This window comes from Taudactylus pleione, unplaced genomic scaffold (genome assembly GCF_031769625.1).
Source record: "Taudactylus pleione unplaced genomic scaffold, aTauple2 ptg000145l, whole genome shotgun sequence".
NCBI classification, from domain to species: domain Eukaryota; kingdom Metazoa; phylum Chordata; class Amphibia; order Anura; family Myobatrachidae; genus Taudactylus; species Taudactylus pleione.
Window position 1 is genome coordinate 2,536,068 of NW_028284547.1, and position 16,961 is coordinate 2,553,028.

Sequence of the window (16,961 nt, forward strand, 5' to 3'; positions counted from 1 at the left end):
CAGCTCTCTCCCTACATACACAATGTAACTAGTACCTGTACCCAGCTCTCTCCCTACATACACAATGTAACCAGTACCTGTACCCAGCTCTCTCTCTGCATACACAATGTAACTAGTACCTGTACCCAGTTCCCTCTCTACATACACAATGTAACCAGTACCTGTACTCACCCCTCACCCTACATACAATATATAACTAGTACCTGTACCCAGATCTCTCCTAACACACACAATGTAACTAGTACCTGTACCCAGCTACTGTAATATGCTCTCCCTGTATACACCTTGTACCCATTTCCTGTATTATGCTGTCCCTGTATACACCTTGTACCCATTTCCTGTATTATGCTGTCCCTGTATACACCTTGTACCCATTTCCTGTATTATGCTCTCCCTGTATACACCTTGTACCCATTTCCTGTATTATGCTGTCCCTGTATACACCTTGTACCCAGTTCCTGTATTATGCTCTCCCTGTATACACCTTGTACCCATTTCCTGTATTATGCTGTCCCTGTATACACCTTGTACCCAGTTCCTGTATTATGCTCTCCCTGTATACACCTTGTACCCATTTCCTGTATTATGCTGTCCCTGTATACACCTTTTACCCAGTTCCTGTATTATGCTGTCCCTGTATACACCTTGTACCCAGTTCCAGCATCATACTTGCCCAAAGTTCGCCATGTGTTAAACACCTCACAATGTAAAGCTGTAGAGAAGACACGCTTAATAGTATGCAAGGAATATCACATCTGTCACCAGTGTTCCTTGTAGGATCTCACCTCCGAGGGAATCCCCTTATCGGCTTCCTACTCCACACACTGCTGTAAGTGTGAATACCTTGTTTTCAGTATGTAGGAGTGTGAACACACAGCATATCAATGCAGAGACAACCACTTATTATATGTGCAGTATAGGCCACGCACCACACCATCCAATCATGCTTTCAGCTGTACATACAGTACACCTTATGGCCTAATGCTTAATACATACAGAACTACCAGAACAGCCAGACACGTATGAAACACTTATGCTGCTGTGCAGGTAGAGAAAGCAATCCACTACAGCAGTGATTCCCAACCTCGGTCCTCAAGGCACACTAACAGTCCTGGTTTTAGTGATATCCATGCTTAAGCACAGATGGTTAAATCAAAATACCTAAGGTACTAATTAAGTCACCTGTTCTCAACTATGGCTATCCTTAAAACCTGGACTGTTAGTGTGCCTTGAAGAACGTGGTTGGGAACCCCTGCCCTACAGGACTTTCCTGTGTTATCCTGCTCTTATCACACAAATTGTTTACCCATTTTGCCCCATAAAGAAAAATGTGCCCTAAAGAGGGCTAGAGTTTAATATGTGATCACTTCAACTTCACTGACCCACCCCAAAGGACAGACCTCACCCATGGAGTGAGAGTAACACAAAGTAATAGGAGTAACACAAAACAATATAGACAGCAATCTGACCCCTATAGAAGGCTACATAGCCGTCATCCCCGCTACAATGCTGGCAGCTCTGCCTATGACTGACACAACGCTATGCACAACTAGTATACCGTCATTTGCTGTCTATGTAGGTAACGATTATAGCACTCCACTTCCAGTCTCCTATCTCCCAAACTCACACTCCGGTAATAGCACTTCCAGTCTCCTATCTCCTAACCTCACACTCCAGTAATAGCACTTCCAGGACCTCATTCAGAGTCGGTCGAAGCGGCCGCACGGTCGTACGGGAAAAGGGGCCGGATATTCAAATGATTCCCTCGCAAGTTGCGACCCTAAGTTCGGATCGGTAGCTGGCCGACCAAGGGGAGGAAGCTTTCGGAATTTAAAAAAATACGCCCCCTTCTCGTACGCATTGCACGTCATCTCCGGGCATATAAGGATTAATCGAGACCATCGGGAACCATCGAAACTGGTCGTAGAGCTTAAGGTTGACCATACCCTCTCTTAAGCTCTACGATCATGTCAGTGTAAAAACCTCCCATGTCACATGTGCCATGACGCTACTTTGTTAATTATGCACTCCCATAAACCGTATGCACTCCCATAAAACGCCGTTCGCATAATTAGGCACGCCTGCGTTCGGATCTCCACTCCCCCGTTTTCAAGCACCTTCCCCTGTTACCACCCACAAACGCCTCATTCTGTCACTCAAACTACCGACCTGGCTGTGTTCAAGGAGAGAGAAATTTCTGATCGTAGCAGCTAGTTTGAGGACGCGCATTGCGAACTTTACGCATGCGCAGTATAGCGAACATTGGTGGCGTACGACGGTGCGGCCGCAACGACCGACTCTGAATGAGGTCCCCAGTCTCTTATCTCCCAAACTCACACTCCAGTAATAGCACTTCCAGTCTCCTATCTCCCAAACTCACACTCCGGTAATATCACTTCCAGTCTTCTATCTCCCAAACTCACACTCCAGTAATAGCACTTCCAGTTGCCTATCTGCATTATATGGTAGTCACTAATGTTCTCTATATTATATGGCAGTCGCTGGTGATTATATGGCAGTCGCTGGTGACCTCAAGGCACACTAACAGTCCTGGTTTTAGTGATATCCATGCTTAAGCACAGATGGTTAAATCAAAATACCTAAGGTACTAATTAAGTCACCTGTTCTCAACTATGGCTATCCTTAAAACCTGGACTGTTAGTGTGCCTTGAAGAACGTGGTTGGGAACCCCTGCCCTACAGGACTTTCCTGCAGTCACTAATGTTCTCTATATTATATGGCAGTCGCTGGTGATCTCTGCATTATATGGCGGACACTGATGTTCTCTGCATTATATGGTGGTCACCGATGCTCTCTGCATTATATGGAGGTCACCGATGCTCTCTGCATTATATGGAGGTCACTGATTCTCTATATATTATATGGTGGTTACTGATGCTCTCTGCATTATATGGCAGTCACTGATGCTCTCTATATTATATGGTGGTCACTGATGCTCTCTACATTATATGGAGGTCACTGATGCTCTATTTACTATATAATGGTTACGGATGCTCTCTGCATTATATGGCAGTCACTGATGCTCTCTATATTATTATTTTTTTAATAAATTCTTTATTTTCAAAATAAAGACAAATTTTCGTAACAGAAACTCAGGGCCTGATTCAGAGCCGGACGCTATTTGCGCTCGCTCGTTCAGAAAAAGGGGCCGGCTATTTAAATAGAGCGCTCGCTCTTTGCGGTCTGTTGACTCCTCTATGTCTGAGCGAGCGAACGAAACATGCGCTCGCTATTTTGTAAAGACGCCCCCTGGCCGCTCGCATCCTACGTCATCTCCGCTATTTATTTGATTAATCGAGTACATCGAAAGGCATCTGAACTGCTCGCAGTGCTTGTGGTTGGATTTTCCTACCGCAATCATGCGAACAGTTCAGGCTAAGAGACAACCAAGTGACGTGGTCGATGACGCTGCTTTGTTAATTATGCACACCCTTAAAACGCCCGTTTTGACCTTTTGGCACGCCTGCGTTCGGATCACCACTCCCCGTTTTCAAGCACCTTCCCCTGTTACCACCCAAAAACGCCTCATCCTGTCACTCAAATTAGCAGGCACTCGCTATTTTGCGAGCGCTCGATTTCCGACCGCAATGACAGTTTGGCGCATGCGCATTACGACCCATACGCATGAGCAGATGTGCGAACATCGCTCGGAGCGAACGAGTGGCCGCTTACGATCGGCTCTGAATCAGGCCCACTGTGCAAAACATAGTATTGCACAGAAAAAGCACAGTAATACAGATCCATATTTAGACATATAGAAGACAAATACCAAAACAGAAATAATTTAGTAAAGTCCAAAGTGCAGCATATTCCACTATAAAGTAATCACAGAAATAAAAAAAGGGAGGGGGTGAAATGAAATAACAGAAAGAGGGAGTTGAGGGGAAAGATAGGGGGGGACGAGGGAGGGGGGATGCAAATAGACACTGAATGCACCGATATCTAAAACAAAAACAGCTGGAATATATATTAATTAAGAATGTGGAATGAGGACTGCATATGAGGCAGAGGATTTAAAATCAATTCAACTGAACCAAAGAGCAGTAAACTCAGAGTGTTTCTCAGGGGCTGAGTAGAGAACATCATCCTTGGTCATATAGAAGTCAAGACGTTGACACCATTCCCACACTGTAGGAGGGGTCCGAGAACGCCAGCGGACTGGGAGTACTGCCCTTACAGCATTATTAATATGTGGAAGGAGAAATCCGGGCCAGATGGTACAGTATGACCTAAGATCTCTGAAGCCAAGACTATTATCTTACCCCAAAAGTGGGCAATTAGTGGACAATCCCACCAGATGTGCATCATCGTACCTGTTTCCCCAAGGCACCTCCAGCAGAGAGGGGACACCGTGGGATAGTATTTATGGAGAATGACCGGGCAGCAATACCATCTTGTCAGGACTTTATATTGCATTTCCAGAACCTCCAAACTGTTGGAACACGCATTAGTAACTTGAAACGCTTTGTCCCAATTAATATGTATGTCCTTTTTAATAAAATCTCTGTCCCAGGCCACTACAAAAAGAGGGTCATCTGTAAACATGTTATACAACAAAATCTTATACTGTATATACCCGAGATGATATGTGTGAGAGACTTTCGGTGCGAACACATAGATTCAAGGGGTGTCATATCCCTAACAATTACTGAAGGCAAAAAGAGGCAAAATGTCGGATCTGAGTGTAGGCCCAAAAAACATTGGTTTGTAAGGGAGCTATTGGCACATAAATCTGAAAAAGGTATAAATTGGCCATTGGCCACTAGGTGACCAACTCTAAAAATCCCCACAGCAGACCATGTGGAGGAAAACCGTCCCGAGGTGGTTATAAAGGTTTAAAGGTGATTATAAAGGATAGGAGTAAGAGGAGATATCACTGAAGATACACCAGATTTAACACGCAATCTTTTCCACAATTCCAATGTAGGGCCCACTGCTGGGTGTGTGGAACGAGCAATTTTAGAGCGCCATGGCAATGTGCTCAATCAAAGATTGGACGATTCCATCTCCAGTTCCACCCATAGCTGACCGACGGTGTCCCGGGTCCAGTACAGAACTCTACCAAGTACAATGGCCTGATAATAAGTGGATATCATTGGCAATTGTTGCCCCCCCAACATTTCTGCCTAAAGAGCACTTCATGTTTGAACTAGGCCTCCTGCCCCCCCCAGACAAACTTTCAGATGAGGGCATGAGCTTCAGACAAAAAGCTTGGGGGGGAGCGCAATCGGTGTAGTCTGCAATAGATATAAGAGGCGCGGAAGTATATTCATCTTGATAATATTTAGTCGACCCAGCCACGAAAACCTTTGCAGACTCCACTGATCCAGTTCTTTGTGAATGGAACTAAGCAAAGGTGTATGATTAAGGGCAAACAGGTCACATATACGTCTAGGTATAAGTATGCCTAAAAATTTAAGAGGAGAAACCTGCCATTTAAAGAGGAAGGAGGCACCAAGTGCAGACACTGTCTCAACCGAAGGCAACAGATTTACTATAATTAATCTTAAAGATCACCAAATCGCTGGAATTCCTTCATTAAATTAAGGAGAGAGGTAACCAGATTAGTTACTATCGCTAGCAGGTCATCCGCAAAGAGGGCAAGTCGGTAATCTCGTGAACCCACTTTAAGGCCTGTAATACTAGGATTAGCTCTAATCGCTCTTGCCAAGGCTTCCATGCATAATACAAAAATCAAGGGAGAGAGAGGGCAGCCCTGACAAGTACCATTCGATATGTGAACTGGGGCCGTCAAAATCCTGGTCACTCGTATCTGGGCCGAAGGGGCTCTATATAGGGCCAGATTTTTTTGAGAGGAAGACTGCACCTAACCCTAATCGCTTCAGCACCACTGTCATGAAACTCCAATCCACCCGGCCAAAAGCTTTTTCAGCATCAGTTTAGAGGAGCATCATGGGAATGTCAGAGGAGACTGCATCGTGTATTAAATCAATGACTTTGGTAGTATTGTCTTTCGCTTCTCTATCTGGGACAAACCCCACCTGGTCAGAGTGGATGGTAGTCAGGAGAAGTGGTTTAAACCAATTAGCTATATTCTTAGAGTAAAGCTTGACATCAATATTTAAAAGAGATATCGGGCGATTATATGGTGGTCAGTGATGCTCTCTGCATTATATGGAGGTCACTGCATTATATGGAGGTAACCATCATATTATATGATGGTGACTGATGCTCTCTGCATTATATGGCAGTCACTGATGCTCTCTATACTATATGGCAGTCACTAATGTTCTCTATTATATGGGAGTCACTGATGCTCTCTATATAATATGGTGGTCACTGACGTCCTCTGCATTATATGGCGGTCACTGATGCTCTCTATATTATATTGCAGTCACTAATTTGTCTATTATATGGCGGTCACTGATGCTCTCTATATAATATGGCGGTCACTGATGCGCTCTGTATTATATGGCAGTCTATAATGCTCCCTATATTATATGGCGGTGACTGATGCTCAATGCATTATATGGCAGTCATATAGGTAGAGGGTGACTACTACATACTTGCCGACATTCAGCTCCCTCCTTCCGGGAGGGAGCTGAATGCCTGCATTCTGCGGGGGGCGTGGCCGGCTATGATGCCATTTTGGGGGCGGGGCCAGGGGCGTGACCGCATGATCGTGTCATCGTGGCCCCGCCCCCTCTTCACAATGCCGGGGGAAAGGCATTGTGAAGCAGGGGGCGGAGCCTCGATGACGCGATTCAGCGTGAATCGCGTCATCGGGCCCCCCCCGCTGCGGGTTTTTTTAGTAGTAGTTCGGGGGGGTAGGCGGCAGCCGGGAGGCTTGCCTGCCTTTCCGGGGGGTCGGGAGCGGCACCCCAATATTCGGGAGGCTCCCGACCAAATCGGGAGGGTAGGCAAGCCTGGACTACTATCTACTGTGGGGGGGGTAGGCGGCAGCCGGGAGGCTTGCCTGCCTTTCCGGGGGGTCGGGAGCGGCACCCGATATTCGGGAGGCTCCCGACCAAATCGGGAGGGTAGGCAAGCCTGGACTACTATCTACTGTGGGGATGGTGGTCATGTGACAGAAAGCCTAGCTTCACCACTGCATACCCAATAGACATAATTTCACACCTGCTCTTCAGAGGGTTTCTGACCTCAAACTACAATTAGAGGATGAAAGTTACAGAGACTATGAGAGTAAAGCAGACATAATAAGTTATTACATGAATAATCCCACAAACATAAAATCGGCACCCAGAGCATGTACGGTTAAGACAGAGAGTGTTCCCCGGTACATAAACAATCTTGCCAAAAACCGACACCCAATTACGTGAAAGCAAGAGCACGAGTCTCCACAGCCAGATGGCATCAATGCCCCTGTCGCAGAGGCTCCCTCAGTAGGGTGGATGGAGGGACATCCATAAGCCATCTAAGAGAGAACCTGTATACACAGTCTACATTCAGTCAAAGGAGCTTCAGATACAATGCCAAACTGTCATAACCCAGCCAGAAGGCAGCAGAATGCCTATAGCATACAAAACAATGCCCTCACATTTGTAAATAATTAATAGCAGAGTAACTGTAACGTCAGCCGCCCTGATATCCATTGTTCGTGTAGTCCGCCAATGTGCTGGGCTGATAAGGCAATGATGGCAGTTCATTCTAACTAAACAACCAGACGTATGTTCCAAACCCTCACTTGTTTCCTTTCAGCTCATATCACTTATTAATGTTATAGTGTATATCTGCTGGGAAGTCACAGGAGATGACTAATGTATGCATATATAGTGCCAGCATATTCCATTGCGTTGTACAACAATTGGAGATGGGGTTAACAATATGGCTGCTGTGCGGGAAGGACTGCATCACACCTAATGACATTTACATATATATATATATATATATATATATATATACATATTGTGGCAATATCAAGCTAGGTGGCAATAGTGAGCCATGCATTCTGTGTGGGGCTGGAGGGATCCGCCCACACAGGGTAGAAAAAAGTATGTGTGACCACACCTAAGGTCTGCCTTGTGTACAGTGCTCAAGTGGGGCTGAAGAGGCAGAGGAGACAGTCCAAGTGGGACTGTGGCAGCTATAGAGCCCAGTGTCCCTGGAGGCCAGTGTCCAGACCTGCAAGAGGCAGGGAGGACCATAAACCTCTGACTGTGTCTGTGTGAAGCTGTAGCAGCCAAGCTGCAGGCTGGGAGGCCAGGTCCATACTTGCAGGAGGCAGGGAAGACCACTGAAGAGACTGTGTGACTTTGTCGGAGTCAGGCCATGGGGCTGTGTCTATACCAGTGAGAGACAGGACTGAGATTTTTAAGAGACTGTGGGCCTGATTCAGAGCCGCTTGCAAAAAGCGAGCGCTCGCTCTGAATCAGGGCGGCTGCTTTTTTTTTTTTTTTAAACAGCCTCCTGGCCGCTCGCATAGCTGTGGGTGTCCACCCACAGCTTTTGTGAGCGGCCAGGTGATGGTCGCAACCATCGCGACCATTGGGCTTGCGACGAGACCCTTGTGGTAGGGTCTTGTTCCTGCAAGTCCCAGTGGAGCCACCCCCAGACGGCAGGCGTTCCTTCGGGAATGCCTCCGTTTGGCCAGCCACCCCCCCACCCGACCTGCCTACCAAACGGGGCGAGCTGTCGTTCAACATCGACAGCCGCCACTTTTGGATGCGAGTGTTGGAGCGAGTGATCTCTCGCTCGCTCCGGGGCTGGCGCACGCGCACGCACTGCCCGGCCGTCGACCCTCTTGCGAGCGTATAGCACTTGTGAGCGGGTCTGAATCAGGTCCTGTGTTACGTTTGCAGGCTAGCTGTCCAGTCAGGATTCAAGAAGTGAGGTAGTGCCCTGCATGGGGGCTAGGTTGTTTATTATTTTGTTCCTGAATGCTGACAGTAAAGCTCCATTTTAGTTAATTTTCACCTGAAAAGCAGGGTGTGGCCCCTTATTATACACCTAGACACTGCACCACTGACCCTCTGCCAAGCTAAATTACTCCAAGTTATCACAATATATATATATATATATATATATATATATATATATGCCACATTTAGAATATAAACATTGCATTTAGAACGTAGTATTCACGCAGTACAGTATACATTCCCTTCCCCCATGAACTTAAACTGCGAGAGGAGAACAGCAGTGGGTATTTGGAAGCAAAGGACTGTGTGGAAGGCATCCATCAGATAGAAGGCTGACTGTGACCCAATACTGCAGAGCTCAGCAAAGTACAAAATGCAGTTTGCTTTATTTTTTTTTAATTTACTTCTCCTCGCTGAACCAGCTGCAGAGCAATTCTCTGGGTGTACAGCAAATGAGCATATTCAGCTTATGCAAGAGCCACAGAGCGCTGCCGTCTCTGTACAGGAGATTGGTCTGACAATTCTCTGTACACTCAGAAGGACATAGGATGCCCATCCACAGGGCACCAACAGGGGCACACATCGCAGAAAATCATCTTCATGCTGGGCTGCGAATGATTTGGACACTTTCCTCTGTCTGCACCCTCAGAACACGAACGGCGTAACTTATTGTTGCGGCATAATGAGTTATGTAACCAGCAGGGCTGGTCCTAATTGTAACGGTTTCTGATGCTTATATTTATATATTTTGCGTTGGGCACGGGATGCCGGCACTCGGGATCCCAGTGGTCAGAATCCCGTCGCCAGCATCCTGACAGGGGTAGGATACCGACACCTGTCGGTAGGTATCCTAACCCTCCCTCCCCGCAGCCTAAACCTCCCCCCTAGTGCCTAAACCTAACCCTCCCCCCTAGTGCCTAACCCAAACCCAGCCCTAGTGCCTAACCCCCTCTCCCCCGCAGCCTAATTCTATCTCTCCTCCTAGTGCCTAAAACTAACCCCCGCAGCCTAATTCTAACCCTCCTCCTAGTGCCTAATCCTAACCCCCTCTCCCCCGCAGCCTAACTCTAACCCTCCCCCTAGTGCCTAACCCTAACCCCCTCTCCCCAGCAGCCTAATTCTAACCCTCCTCCTAGTGCCTAACCCTAACCCCCTCTCCCCGCAGCCTAACTCTAACCCTCCCCCTAGTGCCTAACCCTAACCCCCTCTCCCCGCAGCCTAACTCTAACCCTCCCCCTAGTGCCTAACCCTAACCCCCTCTCCCGCAGCCTAACTCTAACCCTCCCCCTAGTGCCTAACCCTAACCCCCTCTCCCCGCAGCCTAACTCTAACCCTCCCCCTAGTGCCTAACCCTAACCCCCTCTCCCCGCAGCCTAACTCTAACCTTCCCTCTAGTGCCTAAAACGAACCCCCTCTCCCCCGCAGCCTAACTGTAACCCTCCCCCTAGTGCCTAACCCTAACCCCCTCTCCCCGCAGCCTAACTCTAACCCTCCCCCTAGTGCCTAACTCTAACCCCCTCCCCCGCAGCCTAACTCTAACCCTCCCCCTAGTGCCTAACCCTAACCCCCTCTCCCCGCAGCCTAACTCTAACCCTCCCCCTAGAGCCTAACCCTAACCCCCTCTCCCCCGCAGCCTAACACTAACCCTCCCCCTAGTGCCTAACTCTAACCCCCTCTCCCCACAGCCTAACTCTAACCCTCCCCCTAGTGCCTAACCCTAACCCCCTCTCCCCGCAGCCTAACTCTAACCCTCCCCCTAGTGCCTAACCCTAACCCCCTCTCCCCGCAGCCTAACTCTAACCCTCCCCCTAGTGCCTAACCCTAACCCCCTCTCCCCGCAGCCTAACTCTAACCCTCCCCCTAGTGCCTAACTCTAACCCCCTCTCCCCGCAGCCTAACTCTAACCCTCCCCCTAGTGCCTAACCCAAACCCCCTCTCCCCGCAGCCTAACTCTAACCCTCCCCCTAGTGCCTAACCCTAACCCCCTCTCCCCCGCAGCCTAACTCTAACCCTCCCCTAGTGCCTAACCCTAACCCCCTCTCCCCCGCAGCCTAACTCTAACCCTCCTCCTAGTGCCTAACCCTAACCCCCTCTCACCCGCAGCCTAACTCTAACCCTCCCCCTAGTGCCTAACTCTAACCCCTTCTCCCCTGCAGCCTAACTCTAACCCTCCCCCTAGTGCCTAACCCTAACCCCCTCTCCCCCGCAGCCTAACTCTAACCCTCCCCCTAGTGCCTAACCCTAACCCCCTCTCCCCGCAGCCTAACTCTAAAATATATTTAGATTTAGTTTTATATTTTCACAGATATTTAGTTGTATGTTTATATATTTTAGTGCGTGGTTACTATTCTGTAATCGGTTACATGTAGATGACAATGAGGCACAATATATATTATTCATGCCATACAGGTTAAGACGCAATGTATAGAGCAGAGGTAGAGGCTCTCCGCGACTCCTAGCTCCTAGGGATGGCCTAGACCTGTGGCTCTCCAGGTGTTGTAAAACTACAAGTCCCAGCATACCTGACCAGCTGGCAGATCATGCTGGGGCTGGTAGTTTCACAGCACCTGGACAGTCACCGGTTGTCTCTAGAGAGCGAGACTTCCTAAACAACAGTATAAGAATAACAGAAGTATATTCTATAAGCAAGGTATGATCTAATGTAATACAGCATCACTGCAGTGGCTCATCACTGGATAATGGACACCGGATGCAATATTCTGCGCTGTATATTGTCCGTCCATTATTACTATGGCGTCTGAATGCACGGACAAGACATTTACCAGTGATCCCTATTTTATTATCCCGATTTTAAGATTTAACTTTATGGCCTGTAAGCGCAGTGTTCGAGACCGGATGGATGGCATCCACACTCTAGACTGCAGGACACCTGTCTGAATGCAATCTGTAAGCCTCCCCACCAGTTCTCTTGCGTCCCAATGCAATTACTGATTTTCATTGGCAAAATCTAGGAGACTGCCGGGAAATCCAAGAGGCTGGAGCCGCACATAGACGGAACTCGATCTCTGTTGAAGAGGAGCTGCCATAGTGATAGTTGTACATATGCTGAGAGTGGGGGAATTTGAAAGACAATATCAATGTTCTGTAGAGCCATACTGCTTATATATGCGAAATGCGCCAGCGTACCAACATTTTACTGAGTGAACCCAGCCAGTGATTGGTGTGACGTGGGATTTTCTCAGAAATATTGCATGGTGTAATAAGCAACTACAACATATTTGCTAAGTTCTCCAGAGTTTCTGACATCAGACTACAAAATGTCAGACACTGGTGTCTAAGGTTTTTGTGGAGAGTGATTTGGGGAAGGTATTATGTAGGCAGGGTATTTATTTAGTAACAGACAGTGAATTCTGGCTTGTCTGGCCAGTGGGACTATTTACATGTGTCAGATAAAGTGACAGGAGTGCGCATCGACCCGTTCCACATGAGCGACTTGCCACACAAGATATCGCAGCAAATCGGAAAGGTTTCATCAGAGAAGCAGTTGTTTAAAGCGACGAGTGCTCCGTTCACGCTGGCCAGCTAGGCGTTAATGAGCTCGGGCAATACAAGCTGCATCACAAAGAAGATGCAACTCAGTACCTCATCCTCTATGGGGAAAAAGGTAAATAGGCGAGTATCGTACCCCTATGCTCCCCATGGAGAACAATTATAGTATACAAGATCTTTCAGGATCAGATTCTGGTGGGGATTCAGCAGCATCCGCCAGTCGCACAAAATACAAACCTGCTGCAAAGGTAGGGCCTGATTCAGCAGCATAGACAATGGCGATTACGGACGCAGATCGAGCGATTGTTTGCCACTGCACTTGCTTATAAGCCGCTGTGTGCGTGCGCAGCGATTGCATTGCGATTACGGATGCACAGAGGAATTCATCGGACAGTGAGGGGCAGGCTGTCAGCATTTGGGGGTGGTAACGAGGAGGTGGTCGGAAGAAGGCAGGCGTGTATGACCGCTTGAACACCGTTTCATGGGCCTGCATAAATTAGCCACTGCGAGCGCATAGGCAGCAGGAGAGCCCTCTGCGTACGAGGAGAGCTGCAGTGTCAGCGGCCGGACAGACTTGCAAATGCTGCGCGAGTGATCGATGTTCGTCGATGGTACCGATGTTTTTGCAGAAGAGCGACATTGGACGGATATGAGAAAGCAGCAATGGGCGTCTCTATGCCGGCTGGGCTTTGGCAGGTATTAGCATATTTTCGCAGATGCGTTCCATGCGAAATCGCAGCTGCAATCGCATTAGCATCCTCTACTGAATCAGGCCCATAGACCTGCTGTGCGTGTATATATATATATATATATATATATATGTGTGTGTAATGAGGATTGCGTTATATAGGGGGGTCTAATAGGAACTGACTACTATAAATACATGGCATCATCATACCCCTCGCCTTGCCATCTGTTTCTGCTATGGCTTAGACCACCAACCAACTCAGGACACCGCATTGTGATGTTTTTACAGCGTGCCGGATTGTACAGCACTGGGATTAGGTTTTCGGGCCTCAGGCCGCTATAAGCAAGGCCTCATTTCTGGCTAACTGAGCAGGTGCGGCAGGTAGAGATTGCAAGCTTTCAGGGCGACATGGTCCACATGGGCATGCAAAGCCGTTTGGAGTCCCCTCCCTCAGGCGAGACGTTCTGAATGGGATGTTTTAAAATCTATAAATGATCTGCTGTACAACAAGCACAGCAGAAGCCCCGTGCATGAAGTCTTCTTCGCAGGCTGGATTCCCACCCCCCACCACCACGACACTTCTGTACTTGCCCTTTTATTCAAGGAAAAGAGTCAGGTCGTTTTGAAAGTTGCCACATACAGTAAGTTGTTGGGTAACATTCAATGTTCTCCTGGACCATCTTAATGTACGTTATAATAACCCATCACTAGCGTCAGAGTAATACAGTCCCTGCAACAACCCTGTGTGCCCCACATAAGCTGGCACATAAGTCACAGCCCCTCCAGCCTAGCTTGTGCATCTCATCCATTAAAGCTCTCTGACGCTGGCTATCTGGAGCTCGGGCTAAAGACAGGAAGAAATGAGTCAATCATTGGTTCGTTTTTGATTCAGGGCCTGAGTCAAACATCAGGAAACAATTTCCTTTCCATATCTCACAGAGCAGATTCAAACACAGAGCATCAACTCAGCACAGACTCCTGTAGACTGACCCAGCACCTCTAATGTATTCTCAACCGGCACGCGCCACACGACAGCTGTTATATTCAGTACGTGGCACCTTTCACAACACACCTAGATTGCAAGCTCTTCAAACCAGCACCTCAAATGATATGTATTAACACCTGATATTTAGATGCCCATTAACCCATTCAGTGCCAGTGATCAGAGATACCCTCAGGGCCGGGTTATAGCAGGTCTGCTTCCAGAGAGATCAGCAACAGCCCTGTGAGACTTTCTGCAGCAAATCTGCCCAGCGCTGCTGCCGTGCATCCTGCTCGCTCTCACGCTTCCCCGGGAAAACAGCTGAAGGGCGGATTTCACTGTACGTCACTATCCAAATTCAGACCCAAAAATAACGCCACACATGAGAACTTTTCTTTTACAGTGTAAGTGGGGGAGATTTTCTACACAACTGTCAGCTATTAAGGTGCACAGAGGGAAATAGTCATAAGGACAGACATTTGATAAAAAAGACATATATGAAATACTGTGTAGAATAGATACAGTACAAGCATATTTATTAGACATGATAAAGAAATGTGAGAGATTAGATAGATAGATAGATAGATAGATAGATAGATAGATAGATAGATAGATAGATAGATAGATAGATAGATAGATAGATAGATAGATCTGTGTGCAGCGTTTATGGAAAATAAGACCTCACTGAGAAATACATATACAGTACAATAATGACATTTTGTACTATTCCGATCAGCCGGTAAACCTCAAAGATATGTGCACAGAAGGGCTGGATCAAATGCAGCAATATCAGCCAAATTTATTAATGGAGCAATGTACTGCAGTGCTAGATAGAGAGAGAGAGAGAGAGAGAGAGAGAGAGAGAGAGAGAGAGAGAGTGTGTGTGTGTGTGTGTGTGTGTGTGTGTGTGTGTGTGTGTGTGTATATAAGTACAAGACACACACATACAGCAGAAGGTGTTATAGGGGACCATGTCAGTGCAGCATTCAGCTGTTATATCTCTGACCATACCAGTGCTGTGCATGTCTATTTATACACACACAGCTCATATCCTGCTATACTGTATGAGTCCTGGCAAGACGTACAGCACACAGCACGTCACATAGAGGAAATGTATGTGCACAAAGATAGTCGTGTGCGTGACATTATATACATATATATATATAGTAGATTTGTGTAGATGCACACACATGCTATATGCTGTTATTTGTATTATGCACACATGAAGATCTACATAGGAAGATATACATGCAGAACAACATGCCATATTGTATGCTCTATAGGGATATACAGTAAATTGCTGCACGTACAGTTAAGCACCTGTTTACCACATACAGCGGATCCCCATTTGCTGACGTTCCTATAGACTTACTTGCCCCACACCAATGGACCTACGTACATGCACATGTAAATGGACACACACTATCACAGCTCATGTGTACCTATTGAAACACCATGGACCATTTCCACTTCCACAACCCGCATGATGCACACTCCCCCCCCCCCCCCTCCGCCACCACAACCATCCCCAGCGGTAAAAGGATATGGCCATTCGGTGATTTTTTTGGCGTATTTCCTCACCACGTTGTCTTCGCTGAAGAGGAAGAGGGAACGGTTGACGGTAAAGCAGTTCTGCCGTACTGGGATTGGGTTGTACAGCGCCATGGTGCGGGCCCTCTGTGCCATTGATTGTTTGTAGATCCGCTGGGCCCCCGGTGGCCCACCTTGTCGACTTCCACGACCTGCGCCTCCCCCGCCGCGGGCCGGCACCTCGTCCCCGAAGCGAGCCCCCATGATGCCGGGGGCAAAGTCCGCGGGTTACCGGAAAGCGAGGAGCAAGGAAAAGATGTAGGAAAAGTAGAGGAAAAGACGCTGCAAAGCATCACATCTCATCCAGACAGGCAATGTCCTGGATCTGGCTGCACTTAGCTCAGGTATCTCCGCAGACAGGTGCTCACATAGAAACAGGGAGATAAATGTACTGAGAGGAGCCGGACTTAACAGTTGTGTACTGAGCAGAGAGAACACACAGCCAACTGCTGAAGTATGCCCATCAATATGTCCGGAGATCTGTCTGTACACACATATGGGATCCTATACAGGGTCTTCATGCATGCAAGTCCAATTCACAGGCAACAAAAATAGATATATGTGTATAAAAATTCCGGTTATATACAGGGAGGGATCAATCATTCCCCCGCCACCTCTCCTGTCTTTACAAAAAAAGAAATAAATAAAAGAGAAAAATTAAAATGATAAAAAAAAAGGAAAATGAAAATGAAAAAAAAAAAAGCCACTGAAGGGGGTCTTGCGGTGCGGACCCTCTCCCCAGCACGCTCTGCCGTTGTCACAGCTGCCGTTTTCAGAGCTGCATCTTTCAAGATCCTGCAATCCGTCCGGGGCGGTGGGAGGAGGAGGGGGGTGGATGAGAGGGGGGGTGGTGGGTGGGGGGGGCACTGGGAGCGAGAAGAGGAAGATGAGGCAGGAATCAGAGTACGGGGGAGTCTCCGAGCACCTCACGATTTAGCCACGGCGACATTTAGAGACGGGGAAAATAATTTGTGCCAGCCCAATTGGTTAACGAATGAATGACAGTGGGGTGTTGAGAGACTGGTTTGGGGGGTGATTTTGTTTGCTGGGGCTAGAGGCTTCCATAGGATCCCTCCTCTCACTGCCCACATCTCTGCCTCAAATATGAAACTCCAGTTTGTGGTCCAGTCTGGGAAGATAGCAGCTAGGTACCAATCCTCCACAGCAGCAGGAGCAGAGAGAGTAATACAGGAGGAGGGGGAGAAGAGAGAGAGAGAGAGATGGGAGAAGAAGGAGGGCAGAGATATGCTGCAGTCCTCATCACCACTCCCCCAGTCCTTTGAGATGCTAAAAGGTTTGCCTAGAATCGGCCATTAATCTCCTGAACATT

General features: G+C 47.7%; 1 protein-coding gene across 1 annotated transcript in view; it reads right to left on the reverse strand.

The window, feature by feature from the left end:
- CACNA1A (calcium voltage-gated channel subunit alpha1 A) overlaps positions 1-16,308 on the reverse strand; it is a 300,806-nt gene extending 284,498 nt beyond the window's left edge. Inside the window, exon 1 of the mRNA XM_088473953.1 lies at positions 15,588-16,308. Coding sequence (XP_088330079.1) covers positions 15,588-15,835 — 248 coding nt within the window. The 5' untranslated portion in view covers positions 15,836-16,308. The remainder of the gene's footprint in view (positions 1-15,587) is intronic.
- Positions 16,309-16,961: the final 653 nt, after the last annotated feature.